This window comes from Urocitellus parryii, chromosome 10 (genome assembly GCF_045843805.1).
Source record: "Urocitellus parryii isolate mUroPar1 chromosome 10, mUroPar1.hap1, whole genome shotgun sequence".
In the NCBI taxonomy this organism is placed as follows: Eukaryota; Metazoa; Chordata; class Mammalia; order Rodentia; family Sciuridae; genus Urocitellus; species Urocitellus parryii.
In genome coordinates this window covers 116,152,142-116,165,262 of record NC_135540.1, presented here as the reverse complement: position 1 = coordinate 116,165,262, position 13,121 = coordinate 116,152,142, and the positions used below count along the sequence as shown (strand labels likewise).

The 13,121-nt window shown below is 39.3% G+C and overlaps 1 protein-coding gene across 1 annotated transcript in view; it reads left to right on the top strand.

Annotated features, from left to right (window-relative positions):
- The window catches only part of Pgm2 (phosphoglucomutase 2), a 32,759-nt gene that overhangs the window by 15,449 nt on the left and 4,189 nt on the right, over positions 1-13,121 (top strand). Inside the window, exons 7-13 of the mRNA XM_026385908.2 lie at positions 114-303; positions 1,006-1,103; positions 1,888-2,068; positions 2,166-2,259; positions 3,756-3,885; positions 4,712-4,901; positions 10,472-10,605. Coding sequence (XP_026241693.1) covers positions 114-303; positions 1,006-1,103; positions 1,888-2,068; positions 2,166-2,259; positions 3,756-3,885; positions 4,712-4,901; positions 10,472-10,605 — 1,017 coding nt within the window. The remainder of the gene's footprint in view (positions 1-113; positions 304-1,005; positions 1,104-1,887; positions 2,069-2,165; positions 2,260-3,755; positions 3,886-4,711; positions 4,902-10,471; positions 10,606-13,121) is intronic.

Sequence of the window (13,121 nt, the reverse complement as noted above, 5' to 3'; positions counted from 1 at the left end):
AGGCTCCTTGGTATTTGGCAAACCTTCCAGAGAGTCATATCTGTAGAGTCATATTTGTATTTTGAGAGTCATATTTGTAGCTTTAACATTTTCCATGATGTGTCTGATCCTAGGAGTATAAACAGGGAGACCAAGGTGAAATTTGTGCACACCTCCGTCCATGGCGTGGGTCATAACTTTGTGCAACTGGCTTTCAAGGCTTTTGACCTTGTTCCTCCTGAGGCTGTTCCTCAACAGAAAGACCCCGATCCTGAATTTCCAACCGTCAAATACCCGAATCCTGAAGAGGGTAAAGGTGTCTTGGTAACCTAAATTTTTAAGATTATGAAACCTGCCTTTAATCTTCAAAATTATTACTACCAAGTAAAATTAAAATTTTTATGTGTCTTCATTGTGCTAAAGAAAAATGAATTTCATCATTGGAAATATGTGTGTTTATTAGTCATTAATTTCTTAAAGGAACTTTCAAATTAGACACTTTAGAGCCAGAATGTAAGAGTTGAAATCTAAATATTGTTTTAATTAAATTTAATGTACTTTGTTTCCTTAATGTCAAAAGGTAATCATAATAGAATGGAGTTTTTGTTGTTGTAATGATTGTTCTTCCTTAATTGTCATTTTTCTGATGTAAAAGAGTATTATTTAAATTATGGTTCATACAACAGATTTAAAGATTAAGTAACAGTGACGTTGAGAATCAGTTTACTTTGGTTTGTTTGTGGTGCTGATCACATAGCATGCTGGGAAATACCAGTCCAGCCACACACATCCTGTCACATGCAGGTTGAGTCACAGGGCAGGTATGGGCCACACACTATCTCCCATTATTTGACCTCTGGTTTAGGAAGATATTATCTGACCCAAGAAAGACCAGCTCCAGAAATAAAACTCAGCCTTAGTTGAAGGAAAGTTCTTTTTAGCTCTTAAAAACTGAACATTTCTAAAAAGTAGGATATGCTTGCTTCTTGATTTCAATAATATTTAAATTTTCATACTCTTTTTCAGACTTTATCTTTTGCTTTGGCTGACAAGACCAAGGCCAAAATTATTTTAGCCAACGACCCAGATGCCGATAGACTTGCTGTGGCAGAAAAGCAAGACAGGTGAAATGAATTGTGATTATCCATATAATGAAAACTATAAAGGACAACATTTTTGGCAATAATATATTCCTGGGGAGGCTAACTCCAAGGGAAAACATTTTCCATTTATTTTGCATTTGTTTTGCAAATCATCTCAAGAGAACCTTTTTGTGGAGTCCTCTAATTTAGAAAGAGACACTGCTCTCAAGGGCAGGGGGATCACATCATTGACAAGCCTTATGCAGGGAAAATCAACACAGTGTGTATTTGGGATTGAAATTGCTGTTTGTGCTCCTCCCTCATTTTATAATTGATTTTGATGTAACTCTCTCAGTGCCGAACGAGGGCAAAGTACTTTGCTGAGTGCCGGCTTCACGACTCAGTATTTGTCAGTGGGTCTCCTAAGGAACTGGATCTTCAAGGAAATGTTGAATTTAGATGGAACAAATAGAGGGCAATACCTGTGGGGTATTGGCACAGTGTTTAAGACAAGTTTGGCCATTGAATTTGTACAAAGGAATAGTAAGGAGGTCTATTATGTTTCAAAAACCTAAGTTTTTGCAGTTAAAATAAAGCATTGTGTGTCATCTCTGACATGCTCAATTTGTTCAGTCTTCAGAGATGGACTGTTTTCCCGGTACACGGTTACTGCTCATGTATTTGTGAAGCGGCAGTCGTTATGTTTCCAATGTGTTTTTTAAGATAGTCTTGCAGAAAGCACAGGGAGGCCTTATCTGCATGATAGTCCTATTCTGCTGGCTTCTAATGCCTTTCTTAAGATCACAAAGTTGAATTTTTATTTCAGTGGTGAATGGAGAGTGTTTTCCGGCAATGAGCTGGGGGCCCTCTTGGGCTGGTGGCTTTTTACTTCTTGGAAAGAGAAGAACCCAGATCGCAATGCCCTGAAAGACATATACATGTTGTCCAGCACCGTCTCCTCCAAAATCTTACGGGCCATTGCTTTAAAGGAGGGTTTTCATTTTGAGGTAAGGTGTTGGTGGGACTCATCCATGCATTTTCCTTTCTTTGTCTCATAGAGATCCTAAGACTTTTTCTTTTTTTTCTTTTGCATTATCCCTTTAGGAAACATTAACTGGCTTTAAGTGGATGGGAAACAGAGCCAAACAACTCATGGACCAGGGGAAGACTGTCTTATTTGCATTTGAAGAAGCTATTGGTAAGAACTAATAATGAGGATCATAGACTCAGTTAATATGTAGGATATAAATAGATGAAAGATTTGAACTTGGGTTCAAAAGATCCACAGTGAAATAAGAGCACACAGTTTACTTTGCTTCTCTGTTGCTCAGATCAAATGTGAAACTATCCCACTCCAAAATTGGCATCTCATTTTTTTTTTAAAACAAAGAGAAATATCTTGCAAATAATCAGGCCATCTGCCAACAACCGAAAACAGAACATTATGCATGTGGCTATGGGTGGCTTGAGAACCCAGCCTGAGTCCACTCCCTTGCAAAAGTGCAAACAAAGATGTTTGCTGAGTCTGTCCAGGGCAAGGGGAAGGCACTGCTCTGGTGCTCCCCTCAAAGTCATAGTCACGGGAAACCATGACCCAGAATGACTGAAGACCCTTGTCCTAATCTGTCAGTATATACAAACAGAAAGGAGAGCTAGTTCTAGAAACACGAACTATCAGATGTTTGCACCAGAAATTGTTTAGCTGTTAACTTGGTAAAAGGTTTTGCACATTAGCTTTATTTTTGTTCCTCTGTATATTCCCTGCAGTGCAGCTAATGCATGTCATTTATTTAATTGAATGAAGTGTAGTAGCTCAGCCTTTGTATTCTTGTCAGAATTGTTTTTCCATAGCTTTTCTTTGTTTTTTTTTTTTTTTTAGTTGTAGATGGACATATGCCTTTATTTATTTATTTATTTTTATGAGAATTGAACCCAGTGCCTCATGCTAGGCAAGCGTTGCACCACTGAGCCACAAACCCAGCCTCCTATAGCTTTTTTAAAAATAATATTTTATTAATTGTATATCTGTCACTCAGTGACAGAAAGAGATGGATGACACTGACCTTGGCCTAGAGCAACTGACAGTTCTAGTTGAGGAATCACACATAGGCATATAGGCCAGGTGTCAAGACAAATTGTGTGACTATCAAGAGCTGTTGGGTTTGAGAGAAGACAGAGATAGATAATGATTAAAACAATTAGAACCAATTTCATATGACCTGGGAGGACTTGACATGAATCTAGTTGATGAGCATCATTTGACGAGGAGGGAAAATCTCACTGGTTATTCCACAAAGACTGCTTGAAGATCTGTTTTGTGCTAGGAACTAGGATAAATTCTTTTTGGGGGGAATGGAGGAATACCAGGTATTGAACTCAGGGCCACTTGACCACTGAGCCACATCCCCAGCCATATTTTTATGTATTTTATTTAGAGATAGGGTCTCACTGAGTTGCTTAGTGCTTCACTTTTGCTGAGGCTGGCTTTGAACTCACGATCCTCCTGCCTCAGCCTCCAGAGGCACTGGGATTGCAGGCATGCACCAGCGCACCCAGCATAAATTCTTAGCCATATGGTGGTAAATATACCACCTCTAATATGCAATAGCCAGGATGCATCCGCACGTGCAGCCTGACATGGTATAATAAGGGACTTCACTGCTCAGGGTGTGTGTGTGACATGTGTTTCTGCAGGATATATGTGCTGCCCTTTTGTTCTGGACAAAGATGGAGTCAGTGCTGCTGTCATAAGTGCAGAGTTGGCTAGCTTTCTAGCAACAAAGAATTTGTCTCTATCTCAGCAGTTAAAGGCCATCTATGTGGAGTAAGTTTCTATTGACTTTGTTTGATTGGAGTAATATTTTTAAATGTTTTATTGTGTTCTTGTGCATGAGACACTAACATTCTTTCTAATGCTTTTACTTTGGTGATGTGTTCTATTTCTTATGAAAAAAACGATCACCTTTCCTTTTGGTACTTAAGCCACTAATTAATAATTTCATTTGCAATTGCATTTATTCTTAAATGACAACCTTAGTTGCAGAAATAGCTAATTGAAGAATGTGATTTTAAGTATCCAAGGTCAAAGAAAAATTAAATGTATTCATAATTTATCTTTCTAGTATTTGTAGTGAGTACCAAACTCTGACTATAAGAGTGCAAAAGCAGCCAGAGATATCACACAAAGTAGTGGACGAGGTGTGGCTGTGTTCCAATAAAACAATATTAATTTATAAATATAGTGTGAAGGCCAGGAAGGCATTTGGTGATCCCTGAGACAGATTGTTGGACCTCTTTTTGTGTGTATGTAGCACTGGGGATTGAACCCAGGTTCACTCTACCATTGAGTGACATCCCCAGCACTGCCTGCAAGTTTTTTGAGACAGGATCTCCTAGATTGCCAAGGCTGACCAAATGTATAATTCAAATATATAATTCTTGTGCCTCAGCCTCCCAGTATTTGGGATTACAGGCTAGTGTCACCATGCCAAACATTGGGCTTCTTTTTAAATACTAGATTATTTCTTTAAAGTTGGTTATGGTTATTTGTTTCATTTATTTTAGAGTATACTGGTTGATACATATTGTGTATATGTTCTCCAGAATTATGTGCTTCTCATTTTGTATGACTTTGTAATTTTTTTGGATAGGTATGGCTACCATATTACCAAAGCTTCATATTTCATCTGCCACGATCAAGATACCATTAAAAAATTATTTGGAAACCTGAGAAACTATGATGGGAAGAATAATTATCCCAAAACTTGTGGCAAATTTGAAATTTCTGCCATTAGAGATCTTACAACTGGCTATGATGACAGCCAACCTGATAAAAAAGCTGTGAGTAACATTTATTTTTATCAACTAAAATCTTTTCTATTTATTTATGGACTCTGGATTTTCAGCTTTTGCTTTCTATCAGCAGTTCTCAGCTGAGGGAGCATCAGAGTCACATAGAGGGCTCCTTGAGACACAGAGTGCTGGGGCCATCCCGGAGTTTCTGATTGAGCAGGTCTAGGATGGGGCCAGTAATTTGCATGTGATGAAGATGTTGACATAGTCAGTCTACCCTTTGGGAACCACTACATTTCTTCTTTTTCTTTTCTTTTTTTTTTTTTCTTTTCTTACTCTTCTTTTTTTTTTTTTTTTTTTTTGTGTGTGTGTGTGTGTGTGTGTGGTACTGAGGATGGAACTCAAGGACACTCAATCACTGAGCTACACCCCAGGACCTTTTTCTTTTTTTTTCTATTTGTTTTTTTTTTTTAGTTAAATGTGACAGTGGAATTATTTTGAGACCTCATACGAACATAGAATGCAACTTCCCTTTTTTGTGTTGTACAGGATATGGAGTTACACTGGTCATGTATTCATATATGAATGTAGGAAAGTTATGTCTATTCATTCTAATGTCTTTCCCATTCCCACCTTTCCTTCCTTCACCCCTCCCTCCCTCCCTCCCTTCCTCAAGCAATCTGGTGAAACTCCACTCACCACCCCCCACCTATTGTGAGTCAGCATCCACGTATCAGTTTAGTTTCCCATGTGGACTTTGGTTTTAGTGTAATTTTTTTTGTGTGTATGTGTGTGTGTGTGTGGTGCTGGGGATTGAACCCAGGGCCTTGTGCATGCAAGGCAAGCACTCTACCAACTGAGCTATATCCCCAGCCCCAAGCATCCGCATATCAGAGAGAACGTTCGGCCTTTGATTTGGGGGGATTGGCTTATTTCACTTATGATAGTCTCTAGTTTCATCCATTTACTGGCAAATGCCATAATTTTATTATTTTTTATGACTGATTAATAGTCCACTGTGTATATACACCACATTTCCTTTATCCATTCATCTGTTGAAGGGTACCTAGGTTGGTTTCATAGCTTAGCTATTGTGAATTGAGCTGCTATGAACATTGATATGGCCACGTCACTATATTATGCTGATTTTAAATCTTTTGGCTATATAGCAAGAAGTGGGATAACTGGGTCAAATGGTGGTTCCATTCCAAGTTTTCTGAGGAATCTACATACTGCTTTGCAGTGTGATTGTACCAATTTGCAGTCCTACCAACAATGTATGAATATACCATTTTCCCCACATCCTTGCCAACATTTGTTATTACTTGTATCCTTGATAATTGCCATTCGACTGGAGTGAGATGAAATCTCAGCCCAGTACCATTTTTTCTACATTATTTTGAGACAGGATCTTTCTAAGTTGCCAAGATTGGCATCAAACTTGAGATCCTCCTGCCTCAGCCTCCCAAGTAGTTGGAATTATAGCCTCCCTTGGTCCCTCCTGGCTTTGACTACTTGCTTTAAAGTTAATTTTACCCTGTTCTCTGAATGTATGGAACTGTGAGCTGAAAAACCTTGAGTTCACCTTCTTTACACCCTGTGACTCCTCCATTGGAGCCAGGAAGAGTTGCTAACTCTGGCCAGGGGTTGGGAGAAGAAGTGTAAGAATATCCTTATGAGATGTTATGTCTTCTTTGATACTTACCTTTGTATGTATCTTATTTTCATCTGCCCACAAAATTTTTAAAGAGATAAATAGAATTAAAATAGTTATGATGAAACATTGGGTCAACCACTTCCCTCTCAGTTGGTATTTCTGGAGTTTATCACCAAATTTCTAAATAGTGTGATATTTTGACTATCGGGGTTAGACTTTATTAATGTTTTATCATGGAGATAAGGATCTAGTTCTTTCATTTCCCACATTTGATTCTCCCTCTCTCTGTCCTCACAGTAAATTTACATCTCACCCTGCTGGTTAAATCAGATTCTCAGCTTCTATCATTATGACTAGTAACTACAGTAGCCTGCTTAGCTGAGCAGTGTATTTTTTTATTAGGTTTCCATAATTTATATAAAAAATCATGTTCCCTGTAATGAATAGTTGCTCTGTCCCCTTATATGCCTGGATTTCCATGTAATTATTACCAGTTGTTCTCAAATTTTCTGGATACCTCCCAATAGTGTGTGTCACACATCCCACAGATTCAGCTCTTCTGTAGCTCTGTTTTGTTTCCAGTGGCTTCCTTCCTGGCCTCTCTTGATCCCTCCATCTGGGCCCACCCAGCTGCTCTCTAGGTCGAGGGCACAGCTGTAGTCCTGGGAATGCAGTTGACAGCATTGGGTCCCTTGCTCCTGACCTCATGTCTTCCTCTTTCTATATTTATTTTTCTAGATCACATTCACTAATTGTTTCCTGAGAAAAAGTGAATAGGATAGAAATTTTTGGGATTAGTTCTGAAAATGCCTCACTCCTGCCTGTGCTTAATTGACTCAGTTTTGGAAGCCGGGCCCATTGCTGGTTGGCTAGTGGGTGTCACAGTGGCACTCACTCATCCCCTCCAAATGGTCGGGGTCCCAGCATGCTGCACACCGGGTATTAAGGCCATATCGGGTCACTTCCTTGCAACTTGGGTTTTTTTTTCCCCCCTCTTTGGGAAGATTTTAGGAACTTTTCTCCAAACTTCATGTTTTAAGATTTCTCAGTGAAGTAGGTTTGTTTCTCTGGGTACTTGGTGGGTCTGTTTTGGTCTGTGGAATTATTTCTTCTAAGTTTTCTTGGTTATATGTTGAGGAAGGGGCTTGTTGGTTGTTTGTAAAATAACTTCACTTCCTTGAAGAGTTTCCAGACAGATTCTGGCTCTCCGGGATGCACGTTCTACTTATCTTATTTTTTTTTTCCTTTCCTGTTTTCTTTTTTTTTTTTTTTTTTTAAAGAGAGAGTGAGAGAGGAGAGAGAGAGAGAGAGAGAGAATTTTTAATATTTATTTTTTAGTTCTCGGCGGACACAACATATTTGTTGGTATGTGGTGCTGAGGATCGAACCCGGGTCGCACGCATGCCAGGCGGGCGCGCTACCGCTGAGCCACATCTCCAGCCCCTCCTTTCCTGTTTTCTGTCTCTATCTTCCTCTACTTTGGGGGTGGGGGGAATATTTGAGATTGAACCCAGGGGTTCTTAACCACTGAGCCACATCCCCAGCCCTTTTTTATATTTTATTTGGAGACAGGGTCTCGCTAAGTGGCATAAGACCTTGCTAAGTTGCTGAGGCTGGCTTTGAACTTGCCATCCTCCTGCCTCAGCCTCCTGAGCCACTGGGATTACAGGTTTGCCCTACTGTACCCAGGCTTCCTCTACTTTTGAGGAGATTTCCTCAACTTTAACTTTCAGTGCTTCTGTTGACTGTTTATTTCAGCCCTTACTCTAACATTCAAAATGGCAGGCTATTATTCTTGTTTTATATATGCCATATATAATCTCTCTAAGGATGTTAGTTATACCTTTTTAAAAATATAGATCCTGCTGCCCTATCGTCTTTATTTCCTGAAAGTTCTTTTGGGATTTTTTCCCCCTATTTGTTTTGGACATTGTCATTTTTCCAGTGTTTTTCCCAGGAGTCTGCTGGTCCCTAATTATCCTTTGAATGTTTAAAAGCTGATTGGAAGCTCTGTGTATGTGTACACCTCAAATGACTTACTTCACTCCAAGGATATTGGGCAGCAAGTCAGCTTTTTTAATGATGATGATTGGCTCACAGTGGCCCCAGCAACATCTAGCTGATTGGCTCCTCCGCGGTGATGTTCATTGGGCTGTTTCTCTGCCCTTCAGACTGCCAGCTGATAACGCCAAGGTCGCGGGTTCAATCCCCGTACGGGCCACCAAATGCCACAGTCTGGCTGGGCACAATTCAGGAGCCACTTGTCAAAAGAAACTAACTTTATTTTTAGAACTACAAACGCCAAGCAAAACAGCTCCTCAGGAAAAAAACCCTCAGAGCCCAACTGCCACCACCGGCTTCCACAAGCCTCTCACCCACACAAACCTCACCACCTCCCACAATCCTCCTGCTCTTGAGGCCGATTGGCTGGGTCACGTGGGCGGAGCCAAAGAAGTCCCCCAATGAGCAGATCCTTGGTCTGAAAGGGCAGGGAAACAGCCCAATGAGCAGCTCCGTGGAGGAGCCAATCAGCTAGATGTTGCTGGGGCCGCTGCGAGCCAATCATCAGCTGGCAGTCTGAAGGGCAGGGAAACAGCCCAATGAACATCACCACAGAGGAGCCAATCAGCTAGATGTTGCTGGGGCCGCTGCGAGCCAATCATCAGCTGGCAGTCTGAAGGGCAGGGAAACAGCCCAATGAACATCACCGCGGAGGTGCCAATCAGCTAGATGTTGCTGGGGCCACTGTGAGCCAATCATCAGCCGGCAGCTGGAAGTTTGCTGGCAGCTGGAAGTTTGCTGGGGCCCCTTTGGCTGTGGCTCTCAACAGGGACCCTCATCTGGGGCTGTTTGGCTGCTCCAGGGAAGTCCAAGCCTGGTGGATTGCCTTAAAGCTCTAAGCCAAGGCCCTGGAACATGCTGGGGGAAGGCTGAGGACCTTAATCCCTTTTAACCATATCCTGCACTCCATGGTGCCTGGTTCCCCGCTTCTGAGACGTTCTGGTTCAGGCCCCAGAGAATTGAAGCATCTTCTGCAGGGACGGAGAAGAGCTGGCTCCCTGGCCCATGTGGGCTGGGGGTATGGAGCTGGGTGGATCCAGTAGCTTCTTTTCAACACTGCCCACCTTTTCCCCTCTTGCCTCATACCTTGTGTACCTGGTACCTCCAGTTCTTGAGATTGGCTGGGATTCTGCATAGCATGCACACTCCAACTGCTTCCTGTCTGTGTCTCCTGCTCAGGGAACTACGATGTCACTGGCACGGGTCCCATCACCCCAGTTCTGCAACTCCATCTGTTTTCTGACTTCCACAATTGGTTGGCAACCCATCAACTGCTCTCTTCTTTTCCTGTTTGCCCTTATGTGTATGTTTCTGAAAATACTTCCACTCTAATTTTAGTAATTTGGGAAGCTATCAACTATAAATTCATATGCCAAAAACTTTATATTAAAAAAAGAATTGCTGGGCACAGTGGCACACACCTTAATCCCAGTGAGTTGGGAGGCTGAGGCAAAAGGATTGCAAGTTCAAGGCCAGCCTCTGCAACTTCCCGAGACCCTAGGGATGTAGTTTAGTGGTAAAGTGCTCCTAGATTCAATCCCCAATACCAAAAAATAAAAAATCTTATAGACTTTTTTTGGGTAAAATTTCACTTAGCAACAGTGAGATATGGCCTAATTTTTTTTGTAGTACATTATTAATATGTTTAAGTTCATTGCTTATGAAATGATATGCTTTAATATGAATGAAAGCTTTGTAACAGTAGATCTAGGGAAGTAAAAAACTGGCACCCTAAATTTCTTACTATGTGTTTCACATGGAGAACATTTTCTGATTTCCTCAAAAATATTCAGTCTATTGGTTTGACATTTATTTTCTTGCTTATCCAGGGGAGAATATTAGTTAAATCAGTCTGGTTTGTTACTTGCTAAATGTGCAATGTGTGTAAATTGATTCCTAGGTTCTTCCTACAAGCAAAAGCAGCCAAATGATCACCTTTACCTTTGCTAATGGAGGTGTGGCCACCATGCGGACCAGCGGAACAGAGCCCAAAATCAAGTACTACGCAGAGCTGTGTGCACCCCCTGGAAACAGGTATGACACGGTAGCAGCTGATGGGACTTTCGTTCCCCAGGCTTCCTAGTTGGTTCAGTTCAAGTATGAAATTAAAATTTTCATCTTTCTAGTGTGTAGTTTAATTGGAAATTGTGGTAATGATGTGATAGTAGCAACTGTTTGAGCATCCAGGGATAAGAGTGCTCTTTCTTACCTACTTATTTCTCTCCTACCTTTTGTGTGGGAAAAATCACATCCCTAATTTCAGCTATAGTAATAAAACTTCCTTTTTCTGAGTATTTTCATTGGTAACTGCTATCCGTGAATTTTTATTCTTCTTGAAAAAGGGACAGTCTTCCTGTGTCTCTGATATAATTAATTAAAATTTCTTCCACATGCTCTCAATAAATACCCTTGAGGATCTACACAGGTTTGAGCCAGGAATAAAGAGCCCCTGCCACTAAAGAGCTGAGGGCTTAGTGGCTTCAGGGTCAGGTTTCTGTGATCTCAGCAAAAAGTTGAAGTGGACACCTTCCAACCAAAGTGTCCTAGGCACAGGTAAATATGGTACTTACTGTGTACCTACTTAATACTGAGCTAACTGGCACTTCCCTATTCAGGATATGATGGAGAATCAGCACAATTTTTTTCTAAAGGTTCATTAAGCCAGTGCTGCCCAATAGAAATAAAATGGACCATATATGCAGTTAAGAACTTTCTGCTAACCAGATTTTAAAACAATGAAAAAAAAACAGGTGAAATTAATTCTAATAATATATTGAATTTAATATATCTAAAATATTTTTATTGCAACATATAATCCACATAAACAATTTTTGAGATGTTTTACATTTTTTTAAAAAAGTACTTGACAGTCTTCAAAATTAATTCAGTATATGCACTTACAGTGTGTCTCAACTTGAATGCTCTATTTTTATTGGATATATTTCTTCTGTATTTAGAATTCATAAATTTTTCAGTAGAAAGAGTAATTTTGATATCCAGATTATGCCAATAACAGAATCAAGTGTCAGTTTTAATTTTAAATTTTGGGGCAAAAACTCAACCATTAAGCAAACATTTAACAATCCTTGATTATCAACATTTTACCGTGGTATTGTATAGGTATCAGTGTTTCCTTGTGGTTAAATAATAAGCTGTCTGTTACTATACTGAGTATGGTCTTCCATAGACATTTCTTTGTAATTCTCATTCCTACTTCAGGTTTTCAAACCCTAGGCATCATTCCAAATGAACATCAGTTCAGTTTAAGGATCTGTTTTCTCCCTGTCTTTGTCTTCTCTTTTTTCAATATCCTTGAAGTGTATTCAGTATTTCAGAATATTTTCCTTTAATAACAACAATAATGTTTAAGACTATAAACTATTTAAACTTTTCACATGGCTTAGTGACTAGACTTCAATTCAAATATTTGTTTACAGGCTGATGGAAAAACTGAAAATCTGTGCTTGTATTATATTTATTGAAATGTTGGCCAGTAAGTAGAACATCCTGGCTCAACCAAAACACCAGCCTACCCAGTATACAACAGCAGTGAATCTATGACCAAGAAGCTTAAATATTATTAATATGTTTTATATCATGGATTTTATGTATTCATAGAATTCTATAGCCTGCTAATCATTTAGAATAGAAAATCCTTTCAAGTATAAGTCCTGGTGTTTATTTATTTATTTTTCTTTTTTCCTATTTATTTATTTTGCATTACAATTCTTAATACACCACTATACAATAATTTATCATATCTTTGATTATATATAAGGTATGTTGACACCAAGTCTTGGTGTTTAAAAGCAGTTTTATTAGCAATGATTTTAGTTTTGTCCAGCTTTTTATTTCAAATGTGGACCTCTTTCAAAGCTAAATTTGAAAACAGTGGCAGTGTTAAAAAGATAATTTATATGATTAAAATTAATTTGGTTGCTGAGAGTTCTGAACAAATAGAGCTCAGGTATGTCATTTTGAAGACTGAGACATTAGAGTTTTATCCTTGAGGATAAAATAAATCTTTGACAAAGTTTGTACTTTATATAGCAAATGTGTGAATTCTCAGACTGAATAATCTAAGGGCCTATACAACAGAATAGGCATTGGTGGAAACACATATACCCAGTCAGCTTGAAGATTCTCAAATAAACCCTACTACTGAGAAATCAAGATGGCAGTCCACTATGGGGGATTGAGGAAAATACACCAGAGTGCTGTGATAATATACAACCCAGACAGCAAGAAGTTGAGTTGGATCTTTTAACAGCGATTCCATGAAAGAATGAAGACATAGGTTTCTTACCCACACAAATGGACCGTGGATTTGACTTTCTCAAGACGTTTAAGTATCATTACAACAGTGCATTTTGAGCTTTTTAGAAGAAAAATGGCCTACTAACACAGATGGTAGTTTGTATGCCTGGAATTTTTTGCATTTTGTTTTATTTGAGTATGACCTCATGGAATATTAACTTTAACAAAATTTCTAACACCTAAACATTTTCAGACATGAAAATATCAAAATAATAATGTAGCAAACCCACATA